The sequence below is a fragment of the Leucoraja erinacea genome, chromosome 14 (genome assembly GCF_028641065.1).
Source record: "Leucoraja erinacea ecotype New England chromosome 14, Leri_hhj_1, whole genome shotgun sequence".
In the NCBI taxonomy this organism is placed as follows: Eukaryota; Metazoa; Chordata; class Chondrichthyes; order Rajiformes; family Rajidae; genus Leucoraja; species Leucoraja erinaceus.
In genome coordinates, this window is record NC_073390.1 from 48,781,201 (window position 1) to 48,795,466 (window position 14,266).

The window sequence follows — 14,266 nt, forward strand, 5'->3', positions numbered from 1 at the left end:
TAGTTGTTAATATTTCCTTGGATGCTATTAGATTGCTCCATTCAATTCCTTCCACTATTGACTAATCAATGCTTCCACATAATCCTTTAAAATAGGCCATTCTGCTACATTTAGTTCTTCCAATTGTTACAAATGCAATAAAGTCCTTGCGCAGTTGTGGACCCAGTTAATTGCTCCTTTTTTTTTAACTTCAAATTTGTGTATTTTTACACTAAATTCTTACGTGCCTCCCATCCCAGCTCTTCCCTGGAGTTACCTTTATCTTCACTTTCCACTGATTAGACAATTACTTAAATAGATACTTCAAGCATGCGTCCAATATTGGCAACCATAATCAGAACTGCACATTTGTCGTTTGAAGATGGGTCTCAACCCGAAACGTCACCCATTCCTTCTCTCCATAGATGCTGACTCACCCGCTGAGTTACTCCAGCTTTGTGTGTCTACCTATAGGTTTAACTACATCTAGGTTTACTGTAGACACAAAAGACTGCTGTGCTAGATTGAGCATGTCTTGCACTCTTTAGTCATTGGGCTTCCCACATATTCTAGGATCATTCTGCCCCAACAGCCTTCAACATATTATCCACCAGTTTTAAACAATGATAATCAGAGACATGTACAGTATGGACAGTTGAAGGTGATTAAACATCGGGAATAGTGATTAAAATAACTAATGAAACAATAACATTATTCATTTAAAACAGATACACAACAAAATAAAAAGGTAAAAATTCTAGTAAACAGAAACCCCATGCAAATGAACAGAAGCATTATGGATGTATCAGGTATACCTGTCATGAAGTTAAAAGCTTGGATACAGTGTGTCCCTGGCTCATTAAGTTATAGAACACAAGAGGACCTGCATCTGACCTTCAGCAGCTGAGTATGTCTGGAAAACACTGTCTCATGCAACACAACGGGCTGATCCAGCTCATTATGTCCAGACTTTACCAGAGTTTTCATGTATATATTGAAAGAGTAAAGTTTCACAGTATTAACAGTATACGGTTTGTGGCATAACTGCCATGTTCTCTGCTCTACATCTGAATGTTTATTTAATGTAAAGGGCACGACTAAACTCAATTATGGTCAACTGTATTCGCACAAAAAGACAGCAATACACAAAGGATTTTTTAAAAAGTTTAATCAATATAAAAATTATCATTAACAATGTGTGCAATTCATATGTTGATAAAATATGTCTGAAGACAAACCAATTTGCTGATTTGTTCAGAAAATTGTTGATTGCTTAACTGCAGTTTTAATAGTGGTTACAGTCCAAACACAACGATAGGATCAGTGGATTTCCCAATGATCAGATTACCCAAAGATGAAAAGCTTCAAGTTCATTGAAACTGAGGTTTTTCCTAATTGTTCAGATTTCTAATCTTCTCCGATATCTTGTACGAAGTAAAGCAATGGTTATTATACAATTGAAATATTTATTGCTATAAATGTAGTGAAAACCACCTTCTCCATGTGGAAAACAGCATGTGCAAAAATGCCTCTGTAATAGTTTATCTGTATTTATCCCATTAGAAAAGTATTGTAACAGTCTTCTGTCAGTCTATTTCATGGCTCCAGATGTAACATTAAAAAGTTAGTGTTCTTCTTTCAGTGCAATTCTTCAGGTTATTTGAGTACACTCCTATATGCCAGTGCAGATCCATGGATGGTGTAATGTTCTGGTAACTGAAAGGAAAATACTGTAGGTGGTTAAGTCCAAACACATTTTCTAATTAACATGTTTTACTGCTAATTAATGGATAAATTACATTGCTCTTAAATCAAGAATGTTCTTAGTGACACTGTCAAAATATTGAGCAAATTATGACTTGATGGGTGCTCAAATTATTAAATCCTTGAATGACAGCACTGAGCATAATACAAATCTTTGTTCACAAGAATAAATTAATTGTAAATAAAAGTATCTCAAACTGCCAAATTAACATTTTGCCAATTATTGATTTATGTTCCAAATATAAGATTTGATTAAATGTGAGATCAATAATATTTAAAAGTGGATTTACTTTTCTCAGTCAACTTTATATCAAATTCTTATCCTTACTTGTGCACCGAGTCTAGAGAGGTATCGGTTCCTTGCTGCAAACTCATTAACTGGCTGTATTTTGGCCAAGTCCTCCACTTGTTGTTGACGAATGCGCTCCTCTTTCGCGGCCCTATGAAACAAATAAAACACAACTTTTAATCGTCCATGTGAAAAGCTTTGAACCAAGTAAAACATAGCTAACCACTAATATCACTACTTTATCATCTTTTAAGATCTGGGAATCAACCACCAAGTAAGAGTTCCAACCTGTACTCCTAAGACCACGTGCCTCTTCAAATCCAGATAACTGTTGCCTATTTGCACATATTCCTTATTTATGTGTCTTCTAAATTTAATGAAGATGATTGAACAGTGCTTCTTATGTTTTTATTTAACTCAGTCATACAGTAACACAGCACAGAAACAGGCCCTTTGGCCCAACTCATCTATGCTGACTAAGGTACCTTCTTGAGTGAGCACTATTTGCCTGTATTTTGTCTATACCCCTCCTAACCTATGAACCTTTACTATCTATGAATTTGTCCACAAGTCTTTTGAGCCCTGGGGAAAAAAACCTGAATATTCACCTCTCATGACTGTATATACGTTAAAAAGGTTGCCCCTCCTTTTCTCCAGGGAAAACAGTCCCAAACCATCCAGTCTCTCTTCAGAACCCGAGTTCCAGCAATATCCTTCTAGCTCTAGCCACATCTTTTCTGCACCCTCAAGCTTAATCACATCCGTCCTATAGTATGGTGACCCGAAATACGATACGATATAACTTAATTGATCCCAGGAGGGAAATTGATCTGCCAACAGTCATAAGAACACAAAATTCACGAAACATGAAATTACAGTGAGTAGAAAGGATTGTGGATGTGCAACGATTGGGGATGGGGGGGGGGGGGGGGAAGGAAGGAAAGAAAGTCAGTCTCAGTCTATCCCACGCCAGAAGGGAGAGGAGTTGTGAAGTTTGATAGCTGCAGGGAAGAAGGGTCTCCTGTGGCGTTCTGTCCTGCATCTTGGAGAGATGCACACGTGTGCATCCCCCATCCATATTAACGGGACGGAGGTGGAACGTGTTTCCAGCTTCAGGTTTCTGGGGGTCAACATCTCCGATGACCTCTCTTGGACCCACAATACCTCAATACTGGTCAAGAAGGCTCACCAGCGTCTCTTCTTCCTGAGACTAAAGAAGGCCCATCTGTCTCCTCAGATTCTGGTGAACTTCTACCGCTGCACCATCGAGAGCAACCTTACCAACTGCATCATAGTATGGTATGGCAGCTGCTCTGTCTCCGACCGGAAAGCACTCCAGAGGGTGGTGGAAATTGCCCAACGCATCACCGGTTCTTCACTCCCCTCCAGTGAGTCTGTCCAAAGCAAGCGATGTCTGTGTAGGGCACGCAGCATCGTCAAGGACTGATCTCACCCCAGCCACAGACTGTTTACCCTCCTCAGGTTCAGGAACAGCTTCTTGCCTGCGGCTGTTACACTACTTAGCTCTGCACCTTGGTGATTGCCTGTCACCTCCCCCCCCCCCCCCCCCCCCCCCCCCCCCCCCCGGACACTCCTTCCCCCACTACTACTACTGTATATACGCATATATATTTATTGCTCATTATTCTATGTTCGCTATTCTGGGTGAGATGCTAACTGCATTTCGTTGTCTCTGTACTGTACACTGCACAATGACAATAAAGATTGAATCTGAATCTGTGTGGCTGACCAACATCCTTTACAGCTGTAATATGACATCCCAACTCTTGTACTCCCAATGACCCTGTTCTCCAACACTCTGCAGAGTCCTGTGGTGAGCAAGTCCTGCCTTGATTTAACTTACCAAAACCAATCACCTCGCACTTGTCAAGTTAAATTCTGCCTGCCATTCTTTTGACTACTTTCCCAGTTGATCTCGATCTCTTGCAATCTTGGACAATCTTACCCACTGTCCACCCTACTACCAATTATGTTGGCATGTGCAAGCACTTATTAATAATGCCACCTACATTATCATAAAAAATATTAATATTAGTACGGGTGTCAGAGGTTATGGGGAGAAGGCAGGAGTATGCGGTTAGGAGAAATAGATCAGCCATGATTGAATGGCGGAGTAGACCGATGGGCCAAATGGCCAAAATCTACACCTATCACATGCTCTTATGATTAATATGAGGCACAACAGAGAACCCAACACTAATCTCTGCAGCACTTTACACTTCCGATTTGAAAAACAACACTCCAGTACCACTCTCTGACACCTGCCACCAAGTCAATTTTGTATCCACTTGGCTCGCTCACCCTAAATCCCATGTGATCTCACCTTCCCAAGCAATCTACCATGCAAGATCTATCCATCCACATCAACCATATGGCTGGAATAAACATAACGTTACATTCGAAGGTCTGCTCAGAGTATATGCATAGTGTAATGCGAACAAAGACTGAAATGTTCGGCACAAACCGAGAGTCCTCACCAAGCATAAACAGACTGCAAACACACAGATGATCAACTGTCATGTATTTTTGTTAACCAATGACATTTTAGATAAAACATTCGTATTTTTTAAGTAAACTGTTGGTTTAATCAACTGTTGACTTATAAAACCATTATATAGAGTACAGTACAAGTGATTTTCTTTAAAAAATTTAAATTCAAGTCTTAGCTCAATTGGAATAAAAATCAGCAATTACTGAAATGCAATTTGATTCTTAGAAGCAAATAAAACAAAGTGCTACTTGCATCCATCAAATGGAAGCTAAATTACAATCAAATGATAAATACAGACCTGGCCAGCAGTCTAACATTAATAAAGTGCATTATAAGATACAAGTCAAATACAAAAGTAAAGTATTACTGTGCACATGAAGAGACTTTTAATACACTCATTCTAATTACTTCACTGGCAGTATTAATTTGCACCCAGTTTTAACAAGCAACTAATTAAAAAAAAAAAAACACAAATAATTACTTTCAGCTTGGCATTGTTTCGAGCGAGACAAAACTTTCATCATTATTTGCTTACAAATCTGTTATGCAAGTGGTTATGAGAATAAATTCTTAATTGTAAAACTTACCCATTCCCAAGGAATACCCACTCAAATGTAAGAGAAACAGGAATCACAGGATTGCTCCAGATGCACCATTTTACAAACATTTGAAAAAATGTCTAAGCAGCCAGTAAGTCATTATTGTTATTTAAAAATAAGTGAATGTGTTGAAAGCATTTGACAATTTCCTAAAATAGAATTATAAAATTTTGCTACTTGCTTTTTGATGTGTTACAATCAATGGCAACATAATAATCTTTATTTAATCTAAGTGCTTTCTTTCCCCCCTCTTCCAAAACCTGTAAAGTATATTAAAATATATTCTTCATGTTGATGTTTTGAAGAAGAAAGGTTGTGTACTTCTGGCCGACAGCTGCCAGTCCTAATTCTCATCTGTAAGAAATTGTGGTGAAAGTTACTATTATGAATCAGCTACATGGAATTATGAACACTAATACGACCACTAATGGGTTTCTATTCCAGTTAAACAAAAACTGTGCTACTGTGCCTAGTCAATGCTTCAGACTTTGCCAAACAATGCAATTCAAAAAATGCAGACCCTTCAATCCAAGTAACCATAGGGTTCAACAGCACATCTAAAAGCCAAAGGAACAACAAAAATAAGCTGACGAAAACATTGAATGCGACACTGTACATTAGTTTTAAGTGTCAGGCGTGTAGGAAGTGATTGATTCTGATTTGAGCAAGAACATTTATTTTAGAGAGAGTAAAAGGGATAAGAAGCTGTCGAGGTTCAAAAGGCTCAAACTACATAAATAGATTTTATAGGTAAATATGGTGAAATGAAGTGTAGATAATTTTTAAAGATTCAAACAAGAGGACATCACTTCAGAATTAACGGACAGAAGTTTAGGGGTAACATGAGGGGGAACTTCTTTACTCAGAGAGTGGTAGCGGTGTGGAATAAGCTTCCAGTGGAAGTGGTGGCGGCAGGTTCGTTGGTATCATTTAAAAATAAATTGGATAAGCATATGGATGAGAAGGGAATGGAGGGTTATGGTATGAGTGCAGGCAGGTGGGACTAAGGGGAAAAAAATGTTCGGCACGGACTTGTAGGGCTGAGATGGCCTGTTTCCGTGCTGTAATTGTTATATGGTTATAAGTGCTCAATTCGGTGCCAAATGTATTAACCATCCTAAAAGTGAGATAGTTTGTGCACTTTTTAAATAAATGTATATATTTATTTTTAAACCTAACTAGCTAAATCTTATCAAAATGTCACAATTTTCCATGTAACATTCCTTGATGGTAGCAGGTTAGACCGCCAGAAAGGAAGCTGTCGCTGCATCCAAACCACCGCTGCACAAGCCCAAAGTCACCAAGACAGAAGCATGAAATCATTAATAGTGACATTTCACTTTGATTCAAAGAAAACCTCAAGACTAGCCCAAACACTGCAATACTGATACTGAGCAAATACTACATAGCAATATTTCAGCGCACATTTTTGTTTCCAACAATCAGAGCATAAGATTGATGATACATCGTGCTCTACAACATCGCTATACTTATTCCATAAATTGTGACTTGGATGATTTGAAACTCTATTCTCCAAATTCCCCAAACAATTTTAAAGCAAAGAATTCACAAAATGACTGCAAATCCGATACATTGATCAACAATTGTCTTCTAAAATATACTTGCAATTTTACATTCATCAAATATTTGAAGTGGACTACAAAAATCGGATTCTTTACTCTCAACCACCTGTTCCAAAGAATTCCCCCGCACTATTTCCCCACTCTTTGTTTTTACAGTACTAGTAATTATCTGTTATTTTAACAAATTCATTTCCTGAACAGTCTCACCAATGACCAACTATAAACATATCTGAACAACCAATCATTCAATTGTTGGGATTTTTAAAATAAAAAACAACCAAATATCATAAATCATCAAACTCCTAAATTAAAAAAAACACCTGGTAAACCTGCATGCCATCAACAAAAGCTTGTCAATCAAAATCAGGTAATTTCTTCAGATTTCAAAGCACAAACAAAATCTCAGACTCAGAGTTTCAATTTGATCAATTTATTTTCCAATTCCCTTCAAGTTAAATGATTGCCAGTAAAAGGTCACTGTATTAAGTTTCTGGGGGGGAAGAAAATGTCAATAATGCTAAAATGGAGAGAAAATAGCCCAAAGCCACAACGTATCGAAAACAGAGGAGAAACATAGGTTCCTGTGATGCAAGGTAAAAATTCCAACAATATCTTTGGTGAATATCAGGTTAAACTTGGTAGCTGATTTATGGAACAAACTGGAATCTCCAAAAAGCTGGTTAGCCTGGTTGTATGGCAATTCGCATATCACTGTACCTTAATTGGTTCATGTGACAATAAAAGACCTTTGAAACCTTTGAAGACCAATTTCCACCACAAAACCGTTGTTGCCAAATGGAACTGGAGCACAGTTAATCATATAGCTATTTCTTAAAAATACACACCAGGCTATTTATAAATATCCGGACATTGACGGGGCCGGGAGAAGGTTGCCTGTCAATACTTGAGCTATGAAACTGGCAGACAAGGCGGAATTTGAAACCTCATCAGAAACTCAATAAAGCATTTTACCCAAGAGATGGAAATGTTATGTCCTTTATAACAGACATGAAAAATTACAAGTTAATGTATCGATTGATGGACACAACCACAGCATACCAATTCGCTATTTATTTTTCTCCAAGTATTCTGGGAATAACTAATTCCCAGATTACTTGGAGAAATATAAATAACGAATTGGTATATTGGACAACTAATCACCTTGTTTTCACAATTACAAATCACCGTACCTATTCTGCACTTTACCAGCATCTAATAAAGATTACAGCCATAAAACGTTGCAATTTCTACTGAAAATGCGAAAAGCAGCTGAGGCAGTTTAGAAACTGGGATTTTGATACCACAATGCCATGAGCAAAACTAACAGAGATTTATCCCTTTCAGGAACCCAGAGATAAAATTGGATACTATTCATAACATACACCGTGAGCCTATTGTATTCCTTCCTAATCTTTTGAACACAATAATTCAGACAGAACAGATGATAAAAGTTAAAAGCTTAAACAAAATGGTGCTTGCAGAGCAGGAGATATGCACAAAAAGAGCCAAAAGTAAGCAAAGTAAACACTGCTTTTGCAATGAACATTACTTAATAGCGTGCTTGAGATTTGCAAATAAGGTCCACAATTTACCATTCTAGCTTCTTAAAGTAATAAACATTTTGGTCTAAAACTGAAGCCATAGAGGATTATTATGAGTAACATTCATTTCACTGCAACCATATTAAACAGTAAACCAAAAGATATGTGCAATATGATTAGGGACAAAACAGGAATTGATGTTGGTACATATTTAAGGGTCAATGTAAGGGTATTACATTTTAATACATCACATTTTGCAAGTTCTTCTAATGCTCCTTCCACAATTGAACATTTGACATTTTAACACTGGACTGAATCCCATCAACAAAATCATTAAAATAACCAAAACATAGAAAATTGCAATGGTGTTGTCTTCCTTCATCACAGTTTAGATCAGTCATGATATTCTTGTAAAAATATTGAAACATACATGACAATTTCCTATTGTACAATCCGAAGGCACTTAATATTTACAACCAAAATTATTCTGATCAACCCATGTGCATGCTACCATTTCAACAAAAATGGACAAACTCAGCTTGAAATGATGTCCCACTATTACAAAAAACTGTAATTGTCAGTCTTAAGAATTAAAATGCTACCCTCGTCAAGTTTCTAGCAATTTAGACACTTGCATGATTTTACTTTGCAGCCAGAAACAATCAAATAATTGAATGCTGTGACAGAGGAAACCTACTTTCAGAATGCAAAGATGTCAACCATTATTTTTCAAAGGACCAGAGCCCTAAAGCAGAACTTGCTGCCTCTTAGGTTTTCAGATATCTCTTTTGCTTATGTTGATGGACATGGCACGAGCAACATTTTTTTTTTGTTCAGAAATATCAGAGTAACAAAAAATGTATGCCCCTTGGCAAGAAAGATCTTGAATGGTGAAATAAAGATCATAAGTGATAGGAACCATTCTGCCCATCAAGTCTACTCTGCCATTCCATTAAGGCTGGTCTATCTCCCCCTCCAAACCCCATTCTCCTGCTTTCTCTCCATTACCCCCTGACACCCATACTAATCAATAATCTATCTATCTTTAAAAATATCCATGGACAGCCTCCACAGTGGCAATTAATTCCACAGATTCACCACTGAAACATTTTCTAAAACAGAAAATACTGGAAGTGCTGTGCAAATCAGACAGAGGGAAAAGAGAGTTTAACTTAAAGGTGCTGCAGTCATCTCCTTTTAGCAGATAGTAGCTTGAATGTTGTTGTACAGGTAATATTGCATATGGGCAGAGATCACTTCATAAGTTATGAAATGAGATGAATACTGGGCAATCGGTGAACACCCCATTTATGCTTTGGATAGAATCTCATCGATGTAGTAGCTGAAATTATTAGAAGCTAAGACTCTTCCCATGGAATGCCTGCAGTACAATACAACAGTTACATCCTTCCCTTTGTGTACATCAATGCTCCTCCTTTCATGGTCATTTCATGGACTTTAGTTTTCCCCAATATCCCTATAAACCACAATTCCTGTGACTTTAATTTTACCTGGGCAGCTTGATGCCATAAACTGATACGTTGCTGCCTTAATATCAATAGCAGTTGTTCTCCCCTCACATCTAGAATGCAGCCACTTATGCCCTGTTTGAACCAAGGTTATGATAAAGTCTGGAAGCCAGAGCCCCTGTCAGAAGCCAGTTGAATATGTTGACTGTGTGACCATAGGTGATCATATTGGTGAGAGCTAGCAGATGGCTCAGTAATTGGCCAGGTTACATTTTAATGCTTTCTGCGGACAAGCAATTTTTAGGTAGTTTTCCATTTTTCACGGCAGATGCCAATGTATTCTGGAAGAGACAGCTCAGAAGCATGGATTGTTGTCAAGAACAAATCTTCCATATATTGTCAATATATTGTTAAGACCTATAATTACTGTTACGTTCAGGTACATAGCCATTGTTTAATTTCAAACTGATTGAAGACTGGCAAGTGTGATAGTGCGAGCCTCAGGACCATGGCAAGATGGACCATCCAATTAGTTATTTTGGCTAAGGACAGCTCCAAAGGTTTAAGCCAACCTTTTTTGCTACATCTGTTCATGGAACTGCTGCCGCCTACTTCTCTTCATGTTTGCTACCATCAACCATCAGCTGCCAAAGAAATTTAAAAATACTTTATTTGTCACGGGATCAATTAGTTGTCTAGAGCGTGCTGTTGACATCATTCAACATGCACGCAGCCATGTGTAACAGATTTATATTTTGCTGTACCTGCTTTTGTTCCTGTCATGCTTTCCTATATTTCTTACGGGGTTGTGATTGATTAATCTGCTTGATGGTATCAGAGTGAAAATGCTGGACCATTACATTACAGACTACAGATTATAATTCTGCTGCCCCTGAAGACTTATTACACTGAGCTATAAGATCTGTTCTTGATCTATCCTACTTGGCATAACATCGAAGCAACGTAACACCAAAAGCATCTTCGTTGAAGACTGGATTCATTTCCACAACAGCCACCCACTTATTCCAAATTGTCTTCTGTATATGTATTTGTGAGAGGCTAATTAGGTATTTAGTTACATTGGGTTCAGACATAGGGTTTTCCTTTATCTTGCATGTTTCAGTACTTGCCTCAAGGCCAGTCAGAAAGCCAGATCTTTCATGACCGAGAGCTTAACACCATTAAGTTGCTGGCGGTCCAATACATTTCGCCCATATATTTGTTGCTTTCAAATTAGCCCCCCACATTAACACTATTCTACATACACTAGGGACAATTTTTACATTCACCAAGTCAATTAACCTACAATTAACCTGTAATCTTTGGAGTGTAGGAGGAAACTGAAGATCTCGGAGAAAGCCCACGCAGTCACGGGGTGAACGTACTAACTCTGTACAGACAGCATCCATAGTCAGGATTGAACCAGGGTTTCCGGCGCTGCATTCCCTGTAAGTCAGCAACTCTACCGCTGCGCCACCGTGACTGCCCATTGTGGTGGTACAGGAGCCTGATAACTGTGAACTCCAGGTTCAAGTGGAGCTTTCATCCATTAACCATCACGGTTCATCCATTAACCACACCCTGCATAACTCTAACCGCAACCCTACCTCAGCACCAAACCACCAACAGCAAACCAAAGCACCAGCACACCTTTGTACTAATAAGGTTGCCTATGTACTTGGTTTCTGCATGAACATAGTCCAGTTGACTTTGAATACTAATAACTTATTCTATTGTTATGTTTATTGTTGCCCGAAACGTTGCCTATGTCCTTCGCTCCAAAGCTGCAGCAACTAAGGATTTCTTTGTCCTAGTTCATGTTTATTCGGTGCATCTGACAAATAGTTTTGCCCGAATTGTACTTACTCTGCTGCAGCATCAGCTTGGAGTTTTGAACGCTTCCATGCAGTCACGTTCAGGTCACCTTCTATAAAGGTTGAAAACAAAGATTGTTATCAACACTTCAAGGCTCTTTGGAATTGGAAAAAAACAATGCGAGACAAAGAAACGTTTAATTGGAATTTCATACCTGACAATAAATCCACAAAATAGAGCGCCACAACAGCTATAAATGCCACTGGAAGAAAAATAAAAGACCATGGTCAGACCTTGATAAATACAACACACTAGAGCAAAATAACTTAAAATCAATAAAATATGTGTTCATTTAAAAAAACAAAACATTAAGCTTAAAAATGCTGCCTGCCAAATTTGTATTGCAAAATGAAGAAGTCATTCAGAAGCCTTTAGAACACAAATGCAATTATTTAAATTTTAATCATAGGTTAAGGAGATAATTTTAAATCATCATCACCCATTAGCACTTTCTAAGGAAGAAACTCATCCAGATGAGAAAAAGGAAAATACAAGCATTGAGGTAAACGTCTTAAATTCCAGGCAAAAAACACACACAGTGCTTGATTAACTCAAATTCAAAGTCAAATTTATCCTTCACAAGCACCAACAAAGGTGCAGTGAAATGAATTTGCCATGCAGCAATACAGTTGAAAAAAAGAACACACAATACACAATAGAATGAGACATAAACTCAGCGGGTCAGGCAGCATCTCTGGAGAACATGGATAGGTGATGTTTCAGGTCAGGTGCCGACCAGTCAGTCGGAAGAAGGGTTCCGACCTAAAACATCACAAATCCACGTTTTCCAGATGCTGCCTGACCTCCAGCTCTTTATGCCTTTCTTTGTAAAACAGCACCTGCAGTTCCTTGTTTCTAATTAAATTCCTGCCTAAATTGTTATATTGCAAGTAAACTCACTATAGTTCACCAACCAAGGCAAACATGTGAGGAAGTGAATGGTTTCCCAACAAATCCCCAGCAAAGGGACAAATGGAATAAAGTATGCCTTAACATCAAGAGTGGCCAGTTATTTTGAAAATATTGACGAAGAAATAAACTAAAGCCTGTTTTATTCTAACCAAGGCATTCTTTGCAAATAGTGAAATTAAGATGCTCTCCAATCGATCAGTGGGGTCCAATTTTCCCGCACATCCTTTTTTTTTAATCATTTTTTTTTGTTTGCATCGTAGCTTCATGATTATTAGGATTAATGGGGTGCCATTTTGAATACCTGAAATTGTAGTTTAGTTATATGAACAGAACAGATTGCTCCATTGCTACACTTAGGTCATCATCCCAAGCAACACAACCAATTCACTACCAAATATGAAAACAAAATACAGAATGTATAAATGCTTACCACAGAGACAAGCACTAAAAAACACTTCAAGTAGTAGGTACCCTTTTGAATCCAATAAAGAACCTGCAACGATTGAAACCACCGCAAGACCCAGATTCTGTATGGACTGCATGCTGAAATGACATGTTCAAATATTTACAATGGATAACGAATAACTACAATTAAGTTGACAAACAGTTAAATTGTCCACACAAAACTACGAAATGCTTAAATGTTTATGAAACCATGAAACTGGAGAGTTCTTAACAGAAAACATGCAAGGTGTGGTTTTGTGAAAAATGAAACTAAAAATGAGCATCTTCCCCGGACTGACAATTGCAGAACGTAATCTCATATAGTCAGAGTACAGCACAGGCACAACCCGTCTATTATCAAACTGGAAAGGGTACAGAAAATATTTACAAGGATGTTGCCAGGGCTAGAGGGTCTAAGTTGTATGGAGAGGTTGGGTAGGCTGGGACTCTATTCTTTGGCGTGCAGGAGGATAAGGGGTGATCTTATTGAGTTGTATGTAGACAAAAATGCGGGAGAAACTCAGCAGGTGAGGCAGCATCTATGGAACGAAGGAATACGTGACGTTTCAGGTCGAGACCCTTCTTCAGACTCATTATTGAGCTGTATAAAATCATGAGGGGAATAGATTGGGTAGATGCACAGAGTCGGTTGTCCAGAATAGGTGAATCGTGGACCAGAAGACATTGGTTTGAGGTGAAAGGGAAAAGATTTAATAGGAATCTGAGAGGTAACTTTTTCACACAAAGGGTGGTGGGTGCATGCGGTCCAATACATTTCGCCCATATATTTGTTGCTTTCAAATTAACCCCCCACATTAACACTATTCTACATACACTAGGGACAATTTTTACATTCACCAAGCCAATTAACCTACAATTAACCTGTAATCTTTGGAGTGTAGGAGGAAACCGAAGATCTCGGAGAAAACCCACGCAGTCACGGGGTGAACGTACAAACTCTGTACAGACAGCATCCACAGTCAGGATCGAACCAGGGTTTCCAGCGCTGCATTCGCTGTAAGGCAGCAACTCTACTGCTGCGCCACCGTGACTGCCCATTGTGGTGGTACAGGAGCCTGATAACTGTGACCTCCAGGTTCAAGTGGAGCTTTCATCCATTAACCATCACGGTTCATCCATTAACCACACCCTGCATAACTCTAACCGCAACCCTACCTCAGCACCAAACCACCAACAGCAAACCAAAGCACCAGCACACCTTTGTACTAATAAGGTTGCTCTATGTACTTGGTTTCTGCATGAACATAGTCCAGTTGACTTTGAATACTAATAACTTAT

At 38.4% G+C, this 14,266-nt stretch overlaps 1 protein-coding gene across 1 annotated transcript; it reads right to left on the reverse strand.

The window, feature by feature from the left end:
* Positions 1 to 1,131: 1,131 nt before the first annotated feature.
* LOC129703702 (major facilitator superfamily domain-containing protein 1-like) lies at positions 1,132 to 13,105 on the reverse strand. Its single transcript, XM_055646383.1, has 5 exons — positions 12,954 to 13,105; positions 11,766 to 11,813; positions 11,603 to 11,663; positions 2,072 to 2,183; positions 1,132 to 1,695 (listed from the first exon to the last, which is right to left on the reverse strand). Exons 1-5 carry the CDS (start codon positions 13,063 to 13,065, stop codon positions 1,636 to 1,638), a joined length of 393 nt encoding a protein of 130 aa, XP_055502358.1. The 5' UTR covers positions 13,066 to 13,105; the 3' UTR covers positions 1,132 to 1,635.
* Between the last annotated feature and the right edge of the window lie 1,161 nt (positions 13,106 to 14,266).